General features: G+C 45.8%; 1 protein-coding gene across 1 annotated transcript in view; it reads left to right on the plus strand.

Annotated features, from left to right (window-relative positions):
* The first annotated feature begins 6,646 nt into the window (after positions 1-6,646).
* The window catches only part of LOC130201605 (gastrula zinc finger protein XlCGF17.1-like), a 56,386-nt gene continuing 40,802 nt past the window's right edge, over positions 6,647-22,230 (plus strand). Inside the window, exons 1-2 of the mRNA XM_056426679.1 lie at positions 6,647-6,728; positions 16,559-16,634. Of these exons, the coding sequence (XP_056282654.1) occupies positions 6,647-6,728; positions 16,559-16,634 (158 nt within the window). The remainder of the gene's footprint in view (positions 6,729-16,558; positions 16,635-22,230) is intronic.

Raw genomic sequence — 22,230 nt, forward strand, 5'->3', positions numbered from 1 at the left:
CCAATGTGTTTACGGACCGCAAAAACCCCGATCTCCAGCGGAGCACTTCCGGTATCCTCTGCGTCAGTCGCAGCTGCGAACGCCCTCAGGCGGAGAAACCCAGCCATCCTCTCCAGGTCGTATTTAGCCATCCCCTCCAGGTCGCCCCCCCCATTTCAAGCTGCCTCTGTACCAGAGACATTTCACCTCGCAATTTCTTGGCCAAACTTGAACACATCCACACTGATCCGTCACCACCAATGCTGCGCAGCCCCCCAACCTTTTAAAAATATCACATTTCATTTGGGCGCCTTTCAAGTCACCCAAGGTCACCTTACAATACAATAATACAGAATAAAAGAAAAAGCAGATCGAAACAAAATTAAAACGGAACATCAACATAAAAACAAGTCAACAGCGGAGGAAGGGGGGCGCAACTTCCAGCGGACCTTCCTCCTCAGGAAAAAAAATATCTTACTTCCAGCCATGTCTTTGCGCGTTCAGAAATTGAGACTCTTTACTCTGGATATGTCTCCGTTCGACAGGCCTCGAACAGCTCCTGAAAGCCCGCCGATGCCCCTGCTCCGTCCGCTCCTGAACCAGGCTTGACGCTGCAGCTGCCGCCCCCCAGAGGACAAGGTCGTCTGGGGAAGCTTGGGTGATCCGGGGCCCGGGGGGAGGTCCACTACCCCCCTCGATTGGCATTCTCCTCACTCTCCCAAAGGGGGATCGGCCAGCCATCAGCGGAGGCCCGAGGCGCCCCAAAGTCGTTTCGCCGGAGACTGCAAGGCGCTTTGCGTTGTTGCTGCTCCTGCAGCCGGTCAACATGGGGCCCCTGCTCGGGCCCCCACTCTCGCTCCCAAAAGTTCCACCCGTCGGCCGCCGCAGCCATTAAACAAACGGTCCAGTACGTTGCAATCTATTCAGACAAAGCTTACATAACGTCCATTCCATCCAAACGTCAAAACTTGACCAGTGACTCACTTTCGTTTTCCCCGTGGGGAAAACCAACTCATCCAACCTCCGACTCCCAAGGACAGCCATCCCGGGTCCTCTACCTTCATGCCTCGACCACCAAACATCTCCTCCATCCTTGAGTCTCTTAATGTCTATCCTCTGTTCATCCCTCACCCCCACCCCAATTTCATCCCCTTTCCCCCCGACCCTCTTTCTTTCCCTTTTCTTCCCCGTTTCCCTTTTACCGGGTTTCATCCGAACCCCCATCCCCCTGGTCATCCCTAGTCGTACTCAAATGAGTAACTTCCTCCTTCCTGAATCTATTCAGACATGCGTCGACATAACATCCGAGTTGAAGGGGGCAAAAACCCGAAGACCCCCTGGTTCCTCGTGCAGGAAGACCAACTCATAAATTTGGTAAACCTGACCAGACAGCCATCACGGCTCTTCTACCATCATGCCTCGACCACCACCCCATCCATTCAGACCCAATTTTCATCCCCTTCCCCCCGATAATCCTCCCTCCTTTCATCCCTTTATAATACATCCTTTTCCCCTTTAATCTACCCCTTTCCTTTCCCCCCCGACCCCCTATACCTGCATAAACTAATGTACACTACTAACCTCTCCTGATCCGGTCCTCGTTGTTCGTTTGGTTTCCTCGGACTGGGGTTTCATCCGAATGAAGTCATCCTCTGGTCGTACTCAAATCGCGATAACTTCCTCCTTCCCCGTTTCCTATCCCAGGTCGAGGATAACGTCTTCCTTCCTCAATACCAACTACTAACCTCGCTGATTCTGTCTTCTACCCCCCCCAGGTTTCATGGATCAAAATACACCCCCTATACACTTCAGCCTTATGCTTTCATAATTGCATACTAACCTTGTTGAACCTGTGCCTGTTAAAAGGTCTTCAAAGGGTCCTGCTCACACCTTGATCCTGCCATCCCCCACTATTCACAACCCGGTACAAAGGCCTCTACCTTTTCCCCCCCAATACCATTATTCTACCATCTGACTCTGCGTATCAGTAGTCTTATTCATCAGTCTCTGACGTCCCAATAACAGGAATGTTTTCATCATAGCATCTGAAGTAACCTTGTCGGAAAGAGATATCATCTTTTTGGGGGTCTGCATCAGCCTCAACCCACAAACACATAGACGCAGCAGGCTCCATAAAAAGAACCAACTGCCCCCAACAGTCTGCCTCCCCCTTTAGTTTACAAAGCCCACTACAGCTCAGGCTAGCGCTTTCTCTGACAGCCAAGTATTGATTGATGCTCCTGGCTTCCGGGCATCCTCCCGTTTAAGACCATGGACATCTCCGTGACATCAATCCATAACCCCAAACTCTGCAAGAGCAACAACTTTGTCTGCCTCAACTCATTGTTTGACTAGACTCATGGCGCATGACCCTAACCATCTCAACGCTGTGAAAACCTCTTCCCCCATCTTTAGGGCCCCGGTCCTTTGTCCCCTCCGATAGCTCCCACCTAACACTGTAACCCTGCATTTTCATTAAGCCATCTTTTTGGGGCTCTGCACCCCGAGCTTCAGAAAGACAAACCCCCCCAGTCTCCAGGTTTCCCCTAACCCCAGGCGTCAGCAGTCTCCAATAGCATCCCAAAGTCTTCCACCCCTTTTCATTCCAGACATAATCAATTCATTTATTTCCCAAAAAACTAACTGTAAACATGTAACACTGCTGGGTGGTTTTCCTTAGTGAATTGATTGGTTATCGCTGATTGCGAATTTTTAATTTTCTCCTCAATTTGAAGGGCTTAGTGTGCCTGTTCTTTTGTTGTGGCATATTGTCAAGACAACTTCTTGATTGGAACATTGAGAGACAGCGTGATAGGGACTGATCTGAGAGGTGGGGACCTTCAAGCCACGTGGCCCGGGGGCAGGAGTGGCCATGGTGTGTGTTCCATTTCCGTGGCGGGGACTGTCCTTCTCCTATTCTGCTTGTCTGGCCTGATTGTGTTCCTCTGGGGGTGTGGGCTGACCTGAGAGTCGATGGGAAGATCAGCGCCCGGTGCCCCCGAAGATCATCGTAGTCGGGGGGGTTTAAAAATCGATCTGGCGAAGTCCCAGATCTGGAAGCTAAAAAAGCTGCTGGACACGCCTCTCTGCAGATCTTGTTGGTGCTCTCCAGGAACAGGGTCTCGTTGGGGGCATCTTATGGAAAACCACCTTCTGGATGGAGGACTTCTCCTCCTCAGGCCCATCAGCAGGATCGAGGTTTGACCTCTCCGTTCAGAGGGGCGCTGAAGCCCAACACTGGGAAAAGAAGAACCAGAGATGCTGCAGGACAGTGCTTCTACACAACCGACTCATCAGAGGATGGGGGTCAACACAATGTCATGATGTGTGATTCTGGGAGAACAATATTCATGACAATGGGATTAAATAACCAAATACTACTATTTGTGTGTGTGGCCATTCTTGCCTCGACACCTTGATGGCTCGATGCTGAGGGAAAGTCAGTCTCATCGTGTCTCCAGCTCTTCAGCCTTATTCTGGTTTAATATTCCAGAAAGCAGAGCTGAACGCTTTAGTTCTCAACTATTTACGTACATTTAATTGCTTGCGGCGGTCATCTAACCAAGGGGGACAGCCAATCACAGAGGAGCAATGCGTCAGGTTCAATGAAAACTGTTAATCCGTTATCGTTGATCATAAACCGGGATGTGACTGAGGTGTTTCTACCGAGGTTAAAACAGAGGAAATAAAACAGTGAACACAGTGCACATGTGTGTGAAGTATTGCATTTCATTTATTTTACAAACAAGCTGAGACAGGGGGTCGGCCTGAAGTTACTGTTTTTTAGCCTAAGGGGGGCTTGCTGGTGCTGTTATCTGAAGCCTCATCACCTCGAGATGCCGATAAATCTCGCACACTGTCTCTTTAATTGAAATTCAACTCTTCAATGAGCTGCAGTCCCAACAAACCACAAGGGGGGACAGCAACCAGAGGGTGTCCTCCTCCTCCACACTCCCCACATTCCCGACGGGGGCACAGCAGGAGGCTCCATGGAGCATCAAGGTAACCGGGGTTTTGTTATAATAACTGAAAAGTCTCCCGATCGCTCTGACCCCCGTGTTCCATCTTTTGTAAACTTTTGGGCGTTCATATTATTCTGTCTCCTGCTCAAACTTCATTCTGAGGGTTTTACTATTAAATTTAAAATAACCTGCAACATGTAGGTAAAGATTATAGATGAGGGAAAACTGACTAAAGATGTCTGTAACTAATGTGCATAGCAACATGTTCTGATGAAGTGAGGATGAGACACATATGTATTATAATGTGTAGCTCTTGGCTAAGATGAGGGACATATTGTGTGATTTAATGAGAACAATCAAAAAGTATCAAGTATCTGTTGAATGTTCAAAGATCTTAGAACTGATCCCCGAACGGGCTTAAAAAGTCATTAATAATGTCTCAAAATCAACAGTGAAGCTCAGCAGGAGCCAACGGCTCTCATTACTGGGATGTGCCAGCTGGACTTTGAACGTCTCACATGTGTAGAAAATAAAAGTCAAAGACTAGATTCTACTGGATGGGTTGAACTGGCGATGCTGATGTCTTCATGTGTAGAGGAGAACATGTTGACATGATGTCTTCATAGAGGAGAACATGTTGACATGATGTCTTCATAGAGGAGAACATGTTGACATGATGTCTTCATAGAGATAACTGATGAAATACAGTCTGTTGACATTTCTTTGTTCAACCAACAAAGCTCAGCAGCCTGGATGCTATGACAGCAGCTACAAGCACAACAGGAACACTCGGGGTTCATAAAATAGATGACAAAGAAAAGGGCATAAAGCTAAACAAAACAAAAATGGGGCTTCTTGAATAATATTCTCAAATGGGTTCTATGGTTTGGGGGAGAGTTCCCAAAGTTCACGAAGAGGAGGCCCCTTTTCAAAGGGCTTTTTACAAGGAACAAAAATGTAACTTTACCCCAAAAACTAAATATTCTTCTTTTGATTTAAAATGTGACTTTTAAAGTTTTCCTTTAAAAATGTTTTTTCCCGACACTGAAAGGGTTTTTCCCCCTTGGGGTTAACATGGCCAAAAATTCCTTTGGGAAAAAAACTTTAAACTACACAAAAAGGGTTTCTCCCCTTTGTGGGGAAAATTGATTTTAAATTCCCTTTTTAAAAGACTTTTACAGAGAGCAGCTGAAATTTTTCCTGTGGTTTTAACATTGAAAAATGTTGGAAGTTTTAAACCCCCTGAAAGGCTCCCGGTGAGGGTCTTTAAAACTTTTTTACAGACAAGTGAAAATTTTTCCTGTTGAGTTAAATTTTTTTAAAATTTTTTTGAGTTTTTTAAATCTTTTTTTGAAAATTAATTTGGGTTTCAAAAAACTCTTTGAAATTTGAAATCCTTTTCCCAATTTAAACCTTTTTTTTGGTTTCTAAATAAAACATTTTATCCTTTTGAAACTATTTTTAGGGGAAAACTTTGGGTTCTCTGGCCCCTCAAATCCTCTTTCTTTTAAAATTTTAGTTTTTTAAACTTTTTACTTTCTTTTCCGGGTGGTTTTGGACTTTCCAAAACCTTTTCCCGGGCATTTTGTTTTTAAATAAAACTACCCCTTCCCTTAAGGGGGAATAGTTCCCTCCCCCCCTTTTAAAAATTTTTCACTGGTAAAGGCCCTGTTTTTTTTTAAAAAAATGGGGGCCCTTTAAAATTTCCCTGTCTCTTTAATGAAAGGGTTTTTTCTTGTTTGTTTTTTAAAAGCGGGTCTAAAAACCCTTTTCAGAAAATTTATCCAAAGACTTGCAAAGGCCCCCCCTTTAAAACCAAACTTTTTGAGTCTTAAAATAGTAACATACATTTAAAAAACATCTTTTGGAAAACCATTTTACGTATAAAAGGGGTGATTCTTCAGGACTGCTACCAACAACCTGGATGAGTACCGAGGCTGTAATTCCATCAGCTTCTGTGAGGACACTGTATTCCATAGCTATATTATAACAACGACAAACCCTGGTTTGCAGCTCAGGAATGACTGCAGAAGGACCAGGCATTCAGGAGTGACAAACTGTACACAGTCCAAATACAGGTTTTACTGAGATGCTAAATCTTCTCTGAGAAACTGCACAACAGTTCAGCAAACACTCTTCTGTCTGGACTCAGATCACCCTTCTCCTCCATCCATGAACATGTGCTTCTGCACATATGAGTTCTACTGCCGCTTTGAGACTGCAGTCCTGAGACCATCTCCATCAACAAACCACAGACCATCAGCCACCTAGATCAGGGCTACATCTGGAGCACTCCATCAACTCAGCACGCTGTCATCCTGGAAAGCGTCAACAGGCTGTTCAGCAGAACCCCATAGCAGCGGGCCCACTGTCTCCCCTCCACTGAAGCACTGTGCTGACCAGCTGTCTCCTGTTCACCGACATCTTCAACACCTCTGGAGACATGCCATTCAGCCTGAGGCCTCACCATCATGCAAACCCAAGATCACAGGACTCAATGACTACAGGCCCATCGCTGACCTCTGTGGTCATGAAGTCCTTTCAACAGTCCTGTAACCTCAAGACCATCACCATCCTGGACTGCAGTTGCCTACAGAGCCAACAGGTCTGCAGACATGCAGTCAACATCCCTTCACATCCTCAGCATCTGGACTCAGGAACCTGCCAGGATCCTGTTTGTGGTCAGCTCTGCCTTCAATACAATCATGTCCCTGCTGCAGGACAACTCTCCCAGCTGCTCTCACTCCACCTGCAGGTGGATCAGACTTCTGACCGACAGGAAGCATCGTGAGCTGAAACATCTGCTCCCGGACCACCTCATTCCCCAGGCTGTGTTCTCCCTCTGCTGTTCTCCTGACACCAACAGCTGCACCTCAGTCCTGTCCGTCAAATCTAAAGTTGCATGACACCACTCTGACTCATCTCTTCAAGACCGCCTGATAGACTGACCACCTGGTGACCTCAGCCAGAATTAACCTGGACTCAGCTCTAAAGACAGTGGAGATGGTTGTGGTTCAGGAGAATGCAGCCCACCGTTCATTTGACTCCCAGTGTTGAGACAGTTCCTGCTCCATCATCTCCCAGGACCTCAGTTGAACATGGCTCCATCACCAAGAACCCAGCAGAATGTTCTTCCTCAGCTGAGGAAATTCAACCTGCCAAAATGATGGTACAGTTCTAGCCATCGTTGAGTCATCATCTGCTCCTCCATCAGTAATGCAGCCACAGCAAGACAAGCGCCTGCAGAGCATCATCTCAAAGTTATGGCTGCAATCTGCCTTCCCTCAGGTCCTGTTCACTTCAGGTCACTGAAGCGGGCAAAAAGATTGTGACCCTCATGACACTCCTGTTCAGTCCCTCCCTGAGAGCTGTGTATCATGACCAGACCACCCGCCACCAATAGCTTTTGGCCTGTCATCTGACCCCGGGACTGACTGACTGTCACAGGACTACCTCTTCTTCCACCTTCCTCTCTCCTCCTTCTTCCCATCTTCCTCTTCCTCCTTCACTCTCCTCCTCCTCCTTCTTCCCTCCTAAAGTCACTTTAACATGCACTTTCCAAACAACACCACTTGCTTCAAAACACTTCATTATTTGTTGTTGTCTTTCATCTGTTATTGTTGTTTTGTTTGTCATGTCAATGTTGACCTTCCACCACTCGTTTGTTTGTAAAACATTCCTGGCACTTCATAGGTCTCTCTGACCACATCACCGTCATGCTAATGCCAGCATACAGACCCAGAGTGAAAGCCTCCAGACCCGGTTCTGAAGCAGGTACGGTGTGGCCAGAGGGGAGCCTCCCGCCTCCAAGACTGCTTTGACTCAACAGACTGGGGAATGTTTAAACAGGCAGCCACATACAACGACCACACAGACATTGGGGAGTACACAGACACTGTTACTTCACATTAGCAAGTGCATTGATGATGTGACCCATGTAAAGACCATCACCACTCGGGCTAACCAGAAGCTGTGGCTAACAGGGGAAGTCCATCGGCTGCTGAGGACTAGAAATAGGGTCTTCAGAGCTGGGGACGAAACAGACCTGAAAACAGCGAGAGCCAACTTGTCCCACGGCATCAGGAAAGCAAAAATGTTCGACACAAAAAAGACAATCCGGCACTTTAAAGACAGCAGACACACGCAGCCTGTGGTATGGGCATTCAGACCATCACAGACTATAAACCCACGCCACAGAACTGCGACAGCAACATCTCTCTGCTAAACAACCTCAACAGCTTCTTTGCACGGTTTGAAGCACAGAACAGCACTCGTCCACACAAGACTCCGCCCCCTCCCCATGATCAGGTTCTGTGCCTGTCTGCTGCCAGCGTGAAGAGGACACTCGCCTATCAACACCCACAAGGCAACAGGTCCAGACAACATCCCTGGTCGTGTGCTGAAGGACTGCGAAGAGGAGCTTAAGGACATCTTCACAGATGTCTTTAATACTTCTCTGAGACAAGCTGTTGTTCCATCATGCTTCAAGGCAACCGCCATCATACCTGTGCCAAAGAAATCCACTCCGTCCTGCTTCAACGACTATCGTCCAGTGGCACTGACCCCCATAATCATGAAATGCTTTGAACGACTAGTCATGTCGCATATCAAATCCATTCTCCCCCCCACTCTGGACCCTTTCCAGTTTGCATACCGTGCCAAACGGTCCACGGAGGATGCAATCTGCTCTGCTCTCCACCCAGCCCTCACCCACCTGCACAGGAAAGACTCCTATGTAAGAATGCTGTTCATAGACTTTAGCTCAGCATTCAACACAATCATCCCACAACAACTAATCTGCAGACTTGACCAGCTGGGGCTCAACACCTCGCTGTTTAACTGGCTGCTGGACTTCCTGAGTGAGAGGCCACAAGCAGTACGTGTTGGCAACACACCGAAAGCAGCATCACACTCAGCACAGGGGCCCCTCAGGCTGTGTGCTCAGTCCCCTGCTCTTCACCTTGCTGACTCACGACTGCAAAACCAGCTACAGTACCAATCACATGGTCAAGTTTGCAGACGACACAACTGATAGGTCTCATCACCAAGGATGACGAGACCCTCTACAGGAGGGAGGTCAACCTTCTGACCACGTGGTGCGGAGTCAACAACCTCCTGCTCAACAACAGCAAGACCAAGGAGATCGTTGTTGACTTCCGGAAAAGGCACACCCATCACCCACCACTGACCATCAACGGCAGCGGACATTGAGCAGGTCAGCAGCACCAAATTCCTGGGGGTGGAGATCAGTGAGGACCTCTCGTGGACAGCCAACACTACATCGCTGGCAAAGAAAGCACAGAGGGCCTCTACTTCCTCGAAACTGAGGAAAGCAGGGAGCCCCCATCCATCATGTGCACCTTCTCCGCACGGCACCATCGAGAGTATCCTGACCAACTGCATCACTGTGTGGGGCGGAAGCTGCACAGTCCACAGCAGGAACGCCCTGCAGCGCATAGTGAAGGCAGCTGGAAGGATCATGGTGCCTCCTACTACCCCTCCATCCCTACAGGACATATACAACACCCGCCTCACACGCAAAGTGACCACGATTACAGTGAGTGACACCTGCCACCCCTCACACGGTCTCTTCAGCCTCCTGCGCTCTGGGAGGAGATCCCGGAGCCTCCGGGCTCACACCACCAGGCAGTCAGGAAGCTGAACTCTCTCCCCATCCTCCCACTCCGTCCTCTTTCAGACTCGCATGTCTGAATGCTGCTAGTTCAATTTATGTTGTCTATATGTTTACATGTTCTTTTACTATTTTTGCACTTTATGTTGTCTATATGTTGCACAATTCAATTCACTTTATGTTGGACAGAAGAGAAACGCAATTTCGATCTTCTGTATGTTGCACATATGGAAAATTGACAAATAAAACTGACTGACTTTTTAATTTTCAGGGGAAGATGTCAAAACTTTCTGCTGTCCTGATGTCATGCGAGCAAATGACAGAGCCGAGAGAATTAGTGTACAGAGAAGAGGACCCAGGACAGAGCCTGGAGGGACGCCAGTAGTGAGAGGAAGAGGAGGGGACCCAGGACAGAGCCTTGAGGGACGCCAGTAAAGAGAGGAAGAGGGGACCCAGGACGGAGCCTTGAGGGACCCCAGTAGTGAGATGAAGAGGGGACACAGGACAGAGCCTTGAGGGACCCCAGTAGTGAGAGGAAGAGGGGACCCAGGACAGAGCCTTGAGGGATGGCAGTAGTGAGAGGAAGAGGAGGGGACCCAGGACGGAGCCTTGAGGGACCCCAGGAGTGAGAGGAAGAGGGGACCCAGGACCGAACCTTGAGGGACCCCAGGAGTGAGAGGAAGAGGGGACCCAGGACCGAGCCTTGAGGGACCCCAGTAGTGAGCTGCAGGGGACCCAGGAGGGAGACTTAAGGTACCCCCGTAGTGAGAGGGAAAGGTTCAGACACAGATCCTCTCCAAGTTACCCGGTAAGTGCGGTCGTTGAGGTAGGATGGGAAGAGGGAGAGTGCAGTGCCTGAGATACCATGCAGGGCTCCAGACTGCGACCAAATGGTCGCATTTTGCGCCTAAAATTAGACACAGTGCGAGTAAATTTTTCATCAACTCGCGCATGCGCGACCAGTAAATTAGCAGATTTCTTTTTTTTGTTATGAAATATTTTTGTTGCTGACAAACTTGTTCTACACTTCAGCCCACTATAGTTAGCGGTAATGCCTGAATGACTGGTTTGCTAACCGACATTAACTCCAGAAGAAGAAGAAAGGAGATGAAAACTTGCAGAAGGGGGCTAATGTGTGAAAGGCGCACAGCGGAGACACAACGAGGCGAGGGCCGCAGAGTGAGAGGTCAGAGGATCCTCACCACCGAAGGGCGTCCCGTCCCAGTTGAATCTTTGGGTCAACTCAGCCGACTCTCACATGTCTGAGCCTATACACTGTCGCCACGGTAAACGATTCGATCGGGAGCGCGAGATTTTGATAAAGTTAGCGGAAGGATCTAGTGACAACATCCGGTTTTGCAAAGTTAGCGGAAAGAACCACGTGAAACAACATCCGTTTATCAAAATAAGATGTCGACAAATCATACACGAACATATAAAAGTAAACAATGAACTGATATATCTTTATAGATCATTTCTGAGATTTAGCTTAAATTATGCTAACATTAAAACATTTTTACTGGACCAAGGAAGGGTTTATAAAAATGTCAGACTTTTGTATGTTAAGAAAAAGTCCTATATAGATTTCCCCAAGAGTTCCAGGAAATGAATAATGCAGATGTGTTCCATACATATCTGAAATCCCCTACAACAGCAATCAAACAATTTTAATGTATCAATTAGGACATTTTTCAAAGTAAAAGTCCTAAATGTTTAAAGAAATCTGTAATTTCTTTAATGTTTGAGTTGCTTTATATATGTATTTCCTCATAGTCCTAGGCAATAATGCTACACAATAAATAGAATGCTTCAATCGACTCGGTGATCGGTATTATCGGTGATCGGCAGATACTGATTTCAGTGATCGTGATCGCACAAAACCTGATCGGTGCATCTCTAATCATAACATCATCAAACCCTAGATGGTATTGAAAAGAAACGTGCTGCATAGTAATATTTATTTTTGATTCCGTTTCCTAAAAGAAACTGCTTTCTATGAATGCATTCAATCAATGGGTGGGGGGGGGGGGTGGTGAGAGTGTGCTCACCCGTGTGCGCATCACGGCAGAACTTGATGTGTCGGTGCGCGCGCTCTGTCACTGTGAGCCGAGAATTGTTGACGGGGTGGGTAGATGAAAATTACAGAGTGGCGGGTGGAGATTTCACCCTGTTATAATGGTAGGGGAAACACTGGAGTTGCTAAGCGTGTCTTCTTGTCTGATCAATACACAACAGTGAGGTGCGTGAATGGACAGAGCGGCCAGCTGCTGATCACTCACTCAATAGCTCGACCTGCACGAATAGATGGTGCGCGCACAGCGCGCAAACATTTTTTTTGGGGAGCACCGAAGACCCATTTTGACCCAGGAAAAACCCTGTGTGCGCCCCTAAATTTTCTGCTTGCGCCCCTACAATTTTAAGTTAGGGGCCACTGTGCTCCTAGTAAAAAAAGTTAGTCTGGAGCCCTGCCATGAAGGGAGGAAATAAGGATCTGGTGGTTCAATGGGCAGCACGGTGGCTCAGTGGTTAGCACTGTCGCCTCACAGCAAGAAGGCCCTGGGTTCGAATCCCGGTCGTTCCAGGTCCTTTCTGTGTGGAGTTTGCATGTTCTCCTCGTGTCTGCGTGGGTTTCCTCCGGTACTCGGTTTCCCCACCATCATAAAGACATGCACCCAACCTCACCCGGTTCGTATGGATGTGAATGAATGTTGGTGGTGGTGGTGGGAAGGCCGTAGGCGCTGATTGGCTGCCACGCTTCCGTCAGTCTGCCCCAGGGCAGCTGTGGCTACTGATGTAGCTTACCACCACCGGGATGACTGTGTGTGTGTATGACTACTGGACTCTGGACTGTAAAGCGACTTCGAGTGTCTAGAGAAGCGCTATATAAAATAAATGATTATTATTATTATTCTTATTAATGTGTGAAATGCTGAAGAAAGGTCTAGAAGGATAAGGACAGATCAGAGAGAGGCTGCTTTAGCAGTGTGAAGTTGCTCAGAGACAGCAAGGAGGGCAGTCTGTCGAGTGGCCGGCCTTGAATCCAGATTGGTGAGGTCAAGAAGGTTGAGATGTGGTACAGTACAAAGTACAACAAGTACCTGGGTGTTCACTTGAACAATAAACTGGATCACACTCATGCACTTTACAAAAAGGGACAGAGCAGACCATCGGCTGAGGAGACTGAGGTCTCGTGGACCTTCTTTGACTCTGCGGTGGCATCAGCCATCTTTGATGGAGTGGTCTGCTGGAGCAGCAGCATCTCTACAGCTGACAGGAAGAGACTGACCTAACTGGAAAGCACCTCCCACCCCATGCAGGCTACTAGCAGCTCTGCACAGCTCCTTTCATCCCGCTGTGTGAAGGAGAGGAACCACAAGTCCTTCCTTCCTGCTGCTGTCAGCACAGCCAGCTGACCTCCCAGGAGACCACAACACACTTCAACCTGAGCAACATGTAGACACTGTGCCAAATAGTTACATTTATTCTGTCTGGATAGATATTCAGTTGTTGTTCATTATTTACTGTTCAAATTATTATTGTTTGTATTACATTATTTTGACTGTCTCTTGTGTTTACCCTGTTTGCTGCTTTAATCTTGGAAATGTCCCCACTGCCGGACCAGTATAGGATTTATATATATATATATACACACACATACATAAATACACACACACACTGAATACTTATAACAATGTGATATTTCAGGTTTTTTTAAATACATTTGCAAACATTTCTACATTTCTTTCAAGAAGGGATGCCGAGTGAAAAATGAGAAATAAAATCAACTTCTTTGCTTTTTATTGTACTACTACATCTCAGAGGTACATATAGTACTTTTACTGCACTACACCTCAGAGTTGCATATTTACTGTTGTACTTTACACAGGTACATGTTGTACTTTTACTGCACTACATGACAGAGGTACAGTGGGTATGGAAAGTATTCAGACCCCTTTAAATTGTTCACTGTTTCATTGCAGCCATTTGCTAAAATAAAAAAGTTAATTTTATTTCTCATTAATGAACACTCAGCACCCCATCTTGACAGAAAAAAACAGAAATGTAGAAATGTTTGCAAATTTATTAAATAAAAACTGAAATATCGCATGGTCATAAGTATTCAGAACCTTTGCTGTGACACTCATATTTCACTCACATGCTGTCCATTTCTTCTGATTGTAAATATTAATCTGAATTATTGAAGGGACTGTTATGTCTAGGTCTCTGCAAACTTCAGAATAAACAGCACAGCAGCTGAAATATGGGCCTGAAATATCATGTCTGCATTTCAAGGCTCGCTACACGCCCAACAGAATTCAACATTCAGACTTGCCATCAGTATTTAAAGTAAACCTTTTCTGATCTTAGCAAATGGCTGCAATGAAACAAAGAGTTAACATTTTAAAAGGGGTCTGAATACTTTCCGTACCCACTGTATGTTCCTCTGAACAACACCAGCCGACAAAAGCATTCAAGAGCAGCACCACACAGATCAGTCAGCAGTGACACACTGAACCGCTTCTTTGCCCGCTTTGAAACACGCCATAGCGGAGAAGAACCAGCCCAAGGAGGAAGAGCAGACACTCTTCCTCCAGCACCACCAGGTGAGGTCTGCTCTTTGTAACACAGTAACAATACAATATGTACCTCTGATGTAGTACAGTAACAATACAATATGTACCTCTGATGTAGTACAGTAACAATACAATATGTACCTGCGAGATGTATCGTAGTAAAAAGTATGACAGTGTTTAAATACTGCAGTGCAGTACCTGTAACTCTACCTCAGTACATAATGTGAATACTTCCTCCAGAACTGGTTCCATCAGGTTAACGTGATAAACAAAGAGAACCCACCTGCTCGTTGCAACCGGACTTCCGGGTTGAACACGGCGTGCAGCAGCTTCCGGTGCCGCTCGTTCTCCTCTTTTAAACTACACAGTTCCTCCTCGTACTCTGCGATCGTTCCTTCAAACAGCCCGCAGATCTCCTGCGCAGCCGCAGTGAGTCGCTGGTTGACTAAACCTCTCAGCATTTGGGCTTTAGACATGTTCACGAGCTCAGAAACGTTTCCTCCAGACAGCTCCGTTAAAAACGCTCCGCTCACTCGGCTCCGCTCGGTGTCGCTCGGCTCCGCTCGGGTCCGTGTATCTCCTGCTGGCACGATGACGTCATGAGCTCCGCAGGACACGAGGACACAATCCGGACGTTTCCGCTGAAGCGGAACAACACAGAGTCGCTCGCACAGGTTCACGTGGGCATCGTGGGCGATGAGACGCGCCGTTTAGTCTCCAGAGAGTCGCTGCGACTCGCGCCGTGTGGCCGAGTTCCGTCTCCGTCTCCTTCCTGTTGCCACGCGACGCGAGCTTCGTGAGTCTGAGGTTACACTTTCTACAAAGTCCACTTCAACACGTGTGTCCGCACATCCGGGCTCTGGTGGGCAGCGACGTGTCCTTTGTCTCGAGGCTTCCACACGAGGCGCAGGAAGATGTTTCGTGAAGCGGATGTCGACGCGCTTCCTTCTTCTTCTTCTTCTTCTTCTTCTTCTTCTGTGGTGTTTTACGGCAGCTTGCATCCTTTAAGTTGCACTACTGCCATCTTCCGGTTCCTAGCTACTATACTTTCCCCATCAGTCCTGTTGCTCGCAAAAATTGCATGAAACACCCTCTTCCCAGACCACTCGACCCCCACTCCAATATATTCCCTATCTCGCTTCCCTTCATCCCTAGTCTCTCCATTTCTTCCAACATGACCTTCCTTTCTGACCTGTATTTATTGCATGTGGTAACATGTTGTACCGTTTCTGGTGCCTGGCAGCGCTCACAAAGTCCAGTTGGGTGTTTCCCCATCACAAATAATGTGCTGCATAAATAGCTGTGCCCAATCCTCAATCTTGCCATTGTGACTTCTTCCTCCTATTTCCTCCCCTGACTTTTACCCCCTCACTTTACTCTGAATTGAGTGCAAGTGTCTCGGCCTGGTCTCCTGGTCCCATTGACGTAGCCACACCCTGTTGATATTTTCCTTGATGATGCCCTTTCCCTCTGCTTTTGATAACTTATGATCTACTTGTACTCTGTTTTCCTTTAGTGCTTGTTTGGCTAGCTTGTCCACTTTCTCATTCCCTCTGATACCTACATGAGCGGCACCATAAAATACTACTTCAATGCCTTGCTCCACTGCTCTTGAGCTCATTGTCAATATTTTAAACAGTAGATCTTGTCGCGTTTTGGACAGACCCGACTTCAGACTGGCGAGTGCCGACATGGAGTCACTGCACAAGGACTTTGCCTGGTCTTTCCCAATATAGCAAACTGACTCGATCCAGATCCAAAACCGCCATAGACTCCGGGAAGGCTCCATACGGGTCGGATCGTGACGGAATGCGGGATCCGAACGCCCGCGCTCGATAATATTCAGCGGCGCGCCGGCGGATCTGGGCGATCCGCCCCATCTCCATCCGCCGCATGGTCATAAATGACCCTTCCATAAAAGCGATGTTTGGCCCCAGATTGAGCTAACAAATAGCCATCAATGCCTTAACATAAAAATGAAACAAAAAACAAACATCAAACAGTTTTTATTTGAAAAGGACGTTATATTGACACATTTATTTATTATATTTACAGTCACCTGTTCAGTATGGGGGGCGTCTACAGTAACCGCCTAGGGCTACAGAAATGCCTGCCAGTTGAACCACCAAAATTGCCGTGCTTAAGAACCTGGTCGTGTTTAAGAACCTGGGGTGCCAGTGACGAGTGTCTGACGTGGACTTCTGTCACAATCAGCAGATACACACAAAGGCTGGCTAAAATCACAACATAACAAAAACACATAGTCTAAAATCTAGTGGCTGTAATCTAGCAAAGTGTGCTATGCTAAATATATAGTAGTCAAGTCAATCTTTTATTGTCAGAGTCCTTTAAAACTTCTTCTCCAGTCTCTGTGTTCTCAGTTCTCGGATAATCTTGGTGCCGCCTTCCAGGAGGCAGCCCAGGGGTGAACAGGCTGAAGAGGCTGGATGATGGCAGCTCTTTGGATCACCAGTCTTTGAGGCATGGGTGTGCTGCATCGTCCTGCTGGGCTGGGGGAGCTCCTACCGATGATGAACTCGATCCTGCTGACCACACGGCGTGAGGCTGCGGTCTCCCTCTTATTCAAAGCCACGCTGATGTCCCCAGTCAGGATGCTTTCTATTGTGCATCTACACTTAGGGTGGAGGATGAGACTGACCATGCAGCCAAACTATTGATCTCCTGAAAAGAAGAGGCGCGGGGTCACGCCACCTTTGTGTCTTAATATTAAGCAGTCCAGGTGAGGTCGTTATATGCTGTGACCCGGAACCACAAGCAGCTGACCATTCCACCTCATAAACTAAATAGTCATATAACTATTTATGTAAGGTATAGTTGAGTACGTTACCTAAATAGAATAGTTGCAATTCAAACATTTTAGTTAGAAACATGGTTTAGAAGTAGTTTGAACACAAAACCTCCGGGTGAAATCAAATTGTTTTCATTTATATTAAAGGTTACTTACGCGGGGTGCAAATTGGACGTCATTAGATTGAAAGATTTTGATTTTTTTTTTCTTATTAATGGACGCCACACTTGCCAGCATCGTCGGTGAACATCGTGTAGGATGTTCCACGTTGCGTCGCTTTCACATCATCGGTTTGTTCCCCTAAGGAAATCTAAAATGGATAGAAAATGTTTATTAATATTTTGAATTTTAAAAAAAAACAGTAAACAAAAACATTATCTGATCATTAATGACATACAATAGATTTTAATGAATTTTGCGTGAGATTCTTAAAACAAACAAAAACTACCACCTCACACTCATTAGCGTTAGCTGGATCTTTGAGCTTGAGCTGTCACATGTCCACTTCCTCCTAAAACCAGCAGGCTTGGGTCTGACCACTCACTTCTTGACCAGACATTGACCACCGCGCTGGGGCGAACAAAGCTGTCAATTTTGGAAGTTAGTGCACTGTCTGCTGTGTTGGTGTTGGCTGCTGTGTTAGTCAGTGGACCTGCTGTGTAAGCACGTCTCCAGCATGGCATCCATTTTGACTTGAGCAGCTAAAGCATTAGAATAGCATTTAAAATATTATTTTACATCAGCAGCTAAAAAAAAAGTGGAGACATCAAGTTAAATACAAATAGTTATAATCATATTCACTTGGATTCAATGTGGATTCAATGTGATTCAATGTATTCAATGTACCATCGTTAATTTTGTAAAAAGTGAAATTTGTAAGTCTCGTGATTATTGAATCCTTAGCTGTTTGAGTTGTTGCTGTCGGAAGGCAATAGTGTCTGAACCACACTGCGCCTCGCCAGGTTGGCGTGTACCCTGCATGGCTTGTTCGCTGTCCTACTGGTGATGAAGTCAGTGGTGGAGGAGGGGCAAGAGGTGGAGGAGAGAGGGAGGTGAGAGGAGGGGGGTGGAGGGGCAATAGGTGGAGGGAGGGCAATGTGAGAAGGGCAAGAGGTGGAGGAGGGTGGAGGGTGGAGAGGGGCAATAGGTGTGAGGGGGGAATGGGTGGGAGGGGGCAACTGTCCTGAGGGTGGTTGGACCCTTTTTTTTTTTTTTTTTTTGCGTTTTCAGTCTCCGCTGTCTGTCCAGGAGTCCAAAGTAGCTAGAAATGGAGTTAGGAAAAAATGTATTATTTGTCATATAATAACATTGAATAACGGGCGCTGCTATTTTAGTAAGGTATCTAAAGAATAAAGATAACAATTGATTACACATTTTGACATTTTCTTTCTCCTTTTCCTTTTTGCCTCCTCTTCTGAATGGAGATCAGATGTGAGTATACACATATATTTTGTTAACCATCGCATTGCTTTTGAGTAATCATCTAAAAATTAAGTCAAAACACAATGAAAAACACAGAAATTATAGGCTAGAATTATGTCATTAAAATGTGTAACACCCATATGTAACATGGTCGTGTTTTATGTATTTAAACTAAACTAATTATTTTAATATTATTATAATTTGGCGCTGCATGATCTTATTATTCTGACATCATGTGTTAGCCAGTCAGGCTGAGGTTCTTGACGCCGGACCGTGTATTTGTACCCTTTCATCTCAGTAATCTCTGTTAGCCTTGTACCACCACTGTACCAGCTTTTGTGGCACGACTTTAACATGCAACGCAGAATTCAATCAGACCAGTATCCTGATTACCAGAGAACAAGTGACAGTGTCATCAGAAACGAAGACTATGTCTGTTCAAGAACTACAAAGAAAACAATTGCAACCAGAAAACACCTAGCAACTATTAAAGTTCTCTATAACCAGTGGGCCTGTGGTATACCATTAAAAAAACATGAGAATAGATTGGTCGCCTCAAGTGACTACCAGTTGTGCTGCTTGGCTACTTGGACAGGAACTGTAAAGCGGCGCCTCAACTGACTTACTGGACTTTTAGGACTTGAGCCAAGATGTTTTAGCCATTTTGTTTAGTGTGTTTGTGCATTTAAGAGCGATTTTTTTGAAATAGAGTTTTAATGTTTTTTTATTGACACACCAAGTCCATAAATCGACAATTTGTTTTGCAAATGCACATTAACAAATGAAAACGTATGAAATAAAACAATTCCCAAAACCATCTAGCCAATTTGTTTTGCAATGCACATGAACAAGCTGACATTGATGAAGCTGGGGGTGGAACAATTGGTTGGACAATTTATGAATATTCAAATAGTCAAGTTGAAGTTAGAACATTTCAAAAGACTTCTCTTGAAAGACCTTGTATACACCACTCCATCATTCACACCTACAATGTATCTCATAATGTCAAAATTTCAACAATTAACAAAAACAATGACAAAAAAATTTATCCAGTCACAAATTCACAGGCCATTTGTGCATACTGTGCTTTCACTGATAGCACATGACAAAGTGGTCCAACAAAGTGGTTGGTCCACAGTAACATTTAAAGGGTGTCTGGTCTTCTTCTTTTCTCATGATGAGTCTGATAATTTGTGCTCGGTCTTCTGACAAAGCAATCGACTTTTTTCAGCGTGTGCGGGTAACTTTCATGCTTGAATGCTCTCATAACGAGGTAATGTGTTGACTATCTGCCAGATGAATGTTTCCGTGGAACTTCATCTGCCAGATCTCTGCCATATATCTCACCAAAGTGGAAAGATCGAAGTAGTGTGTCTCATGCATGTGACTGACAAAAGTCTGAAGTAGTGTGTGTGCATACTGTGATACTTAGCATAGTGCCACATACATATTTCTGTCAGAAAGGAGAAGAGTATGACAGTATTGTTGTGTATGTGTGAAACTGAAAGGTTCTTTCATTGACTACGGTCAATTACAGAAAATAGGTTTTTCTCTGTTGCTCCACAATCTGTCCAGGGCATTTCTATCCAATTTTGCGACATTCTTTCAACAATGGGATTTGGCATCAATTTTAATTAGAGGACCCTGAGCCAGATGTGTAGCAATCATCTAACAACACCAAACAATAGAAGATGTGTAGCAATACAATTACAATCCCAAACAAACGCTGCCATTCGGGAAATTAGAATAATCTTGATGATGAAGCTCAATTAATGACAAGAACAAGCGATTCGTCGGTCGAATGCATGTAATCACAACACATGGATATATCATGCCCTGTCTGCCAAGAGTCTGATGGTGTTACCTGTAGGTACATGCTGGTAGCCACATTGTGGTTCTTTATTCTCAATGATCACACTGGTGTATCCATTATTCAGTTATTGTCATAATACCTCTCTCTCTAAAAACATTTCCGACTGTTACCAAATCCATATAGCCAGTTTCTTTGCTGTTTTTGGTCTAGAATTGACAAGCATCATTGGTTCTTTCATGAACTCTTGAATAAACTCTTTTGACTTTTAGATAAAGTCCATATCTTTCATGTATACATTTTGATATATTCTTTCATGGTTTCATCTAGCCTTTTCGGATGGTTGGGGCAAGGGTCCTAACATAGATGAAGATGAATGACGAAGTATACCTTCTAATATTCCAACCAAAATAAATGAAACTGTCTGCTAGTGCATGCACATAATCAGACAGTGTATTTCAGCCTTAATGAACATTCAAAATGAATGGTACTGTCTCCTTTAATGAAATATGGGGAGCTCAAAGTTTTGGTCAAAAGAAATATTGACAGTATATAAACTGCTAAGAAAATAAAAATGGCATGCCCAATAGTGTAAGTGTCCTAAAGCTATACTATTATGACCAATCCAGAGTAGAAATATTAGGGATGGGCGGGCAGTGCTGGTAGTGCTCACCCACTGCAACAGAAAGTTGTGTGACTCGGTGCTAAGCTCCAGTGTGGGGAGCTCCGCGCCCAAGGAGCCCGGCCCGGGCTTCCATGTGTTAGCGCACGTAGAGACAGCCACTACCGCTTGCAATGTAATGTGGCGCTATAGAATCTTCTTGACAGGGCGGGCGAATTTCCCTTTATGTCTGACATCTATACTGGCCTGCAGTTGAAAGGCGGCGCTTTCAGACGATCGTCGCGATACCGGCGTGAGCACGCTGGCTGAATGGCGGGAGGATGCGAAAGCGGGTGATCGGTTCACGCGGCCAAACCGAGTCTTTCTGTTCATCTATTTAAACAAACAAAATATCCGCGACCTGGCAGGCGGATCTAGCAACCTTAAGGCGGTATTTAATGGATTAACATGATCTAAATCAAAGTAAATGGTGATCCGTTAAACAAGCTGCCTCTGGTTTTTAAGAAAGTGTGAAAATTTCCTCCAAAAGACATGCTTACCTGAATTGTAGAGATGTAATACTGATGAACAAATCTGTAAAACTGAGATGAAGTTTCAAAAAACTGATTATGTGTTGAGAACTCAATACATAATAATTAAATAAAACAGGTTTGTGCCATCTTATTAGGCTTATGAAAGAAGGCCTGCTATTAGCTCGTAAGCTAGCGCCTCCGTTATTAGCTCGTGAGCTAGCGCTCGTTATTAGCCTGCAGCTAGCGCTCCAGCTTATTAGCCTGGGCGCAGCCCTCGTTATTAGCTCGTAAGCTAGCTCGTTATTAGCTCGCTCTAGAGCTGAAGGCCTATTACCTTGCCCAGCTTCATCACAAGATTTTGCTGGAGCTTACATACTAAGTATACTAGCTGTCAACCTCAGAACCACTGAAAAGCTCAACGATACTGCAGAAGATAGTCACCCAACTTAACCGAGATAGTTCAAAATAGCCATAACACTGACATAGCAACAATAATTCAACACTACCTAATTAATATGTCTGCCAAGAGCTGCAGGTTTGAAAATTCCAGTTTGAAAGGAAACAACAGGAAGTCACCTTCACAACGATCAAAGCTCACTTTTTCATAGCTATACTTATTATGTGACCAAGCCAGGGGCGATCACCGACGGGGCGGCGGGGGGTGTTGCTAGTAAGGTGCTCACCATACGACCCGAAGAGTTGTTGACGGGTAGCAACCGGTGTCGGAGCTCCGCCGGGCGCACGGGCGGGGGCAGAGGTGTGTTAACGCGACATCGACCGAGACAGAAATGATATTTCGGGCTAATGTACGCCATAGAGAAAGCCACAGGGCGGCCAAGACGGCGATTGTCATGCGATCTACCATCATTACCGCTGATCGACTGGCAGGCCGCTGATCGAATCGTCGA

Source organism: Pseudoliparis swirei, chromosome 11 (genome assembly GCF_029220125.1).
Source record: "Pseudoliparis swirei isolate HS2019 ecotype Mariana Trench chromosome 11, NWPU_hadal_v1, whole genome shotgun sequence".
In the NCBI taxonomy this organism is placed as follows: Eukaryota; Metazoa; Chordata; class Actinopteri; order Perciformes; family Liparidae; genus Pseudoliparis; species Pseudoliparis swirei.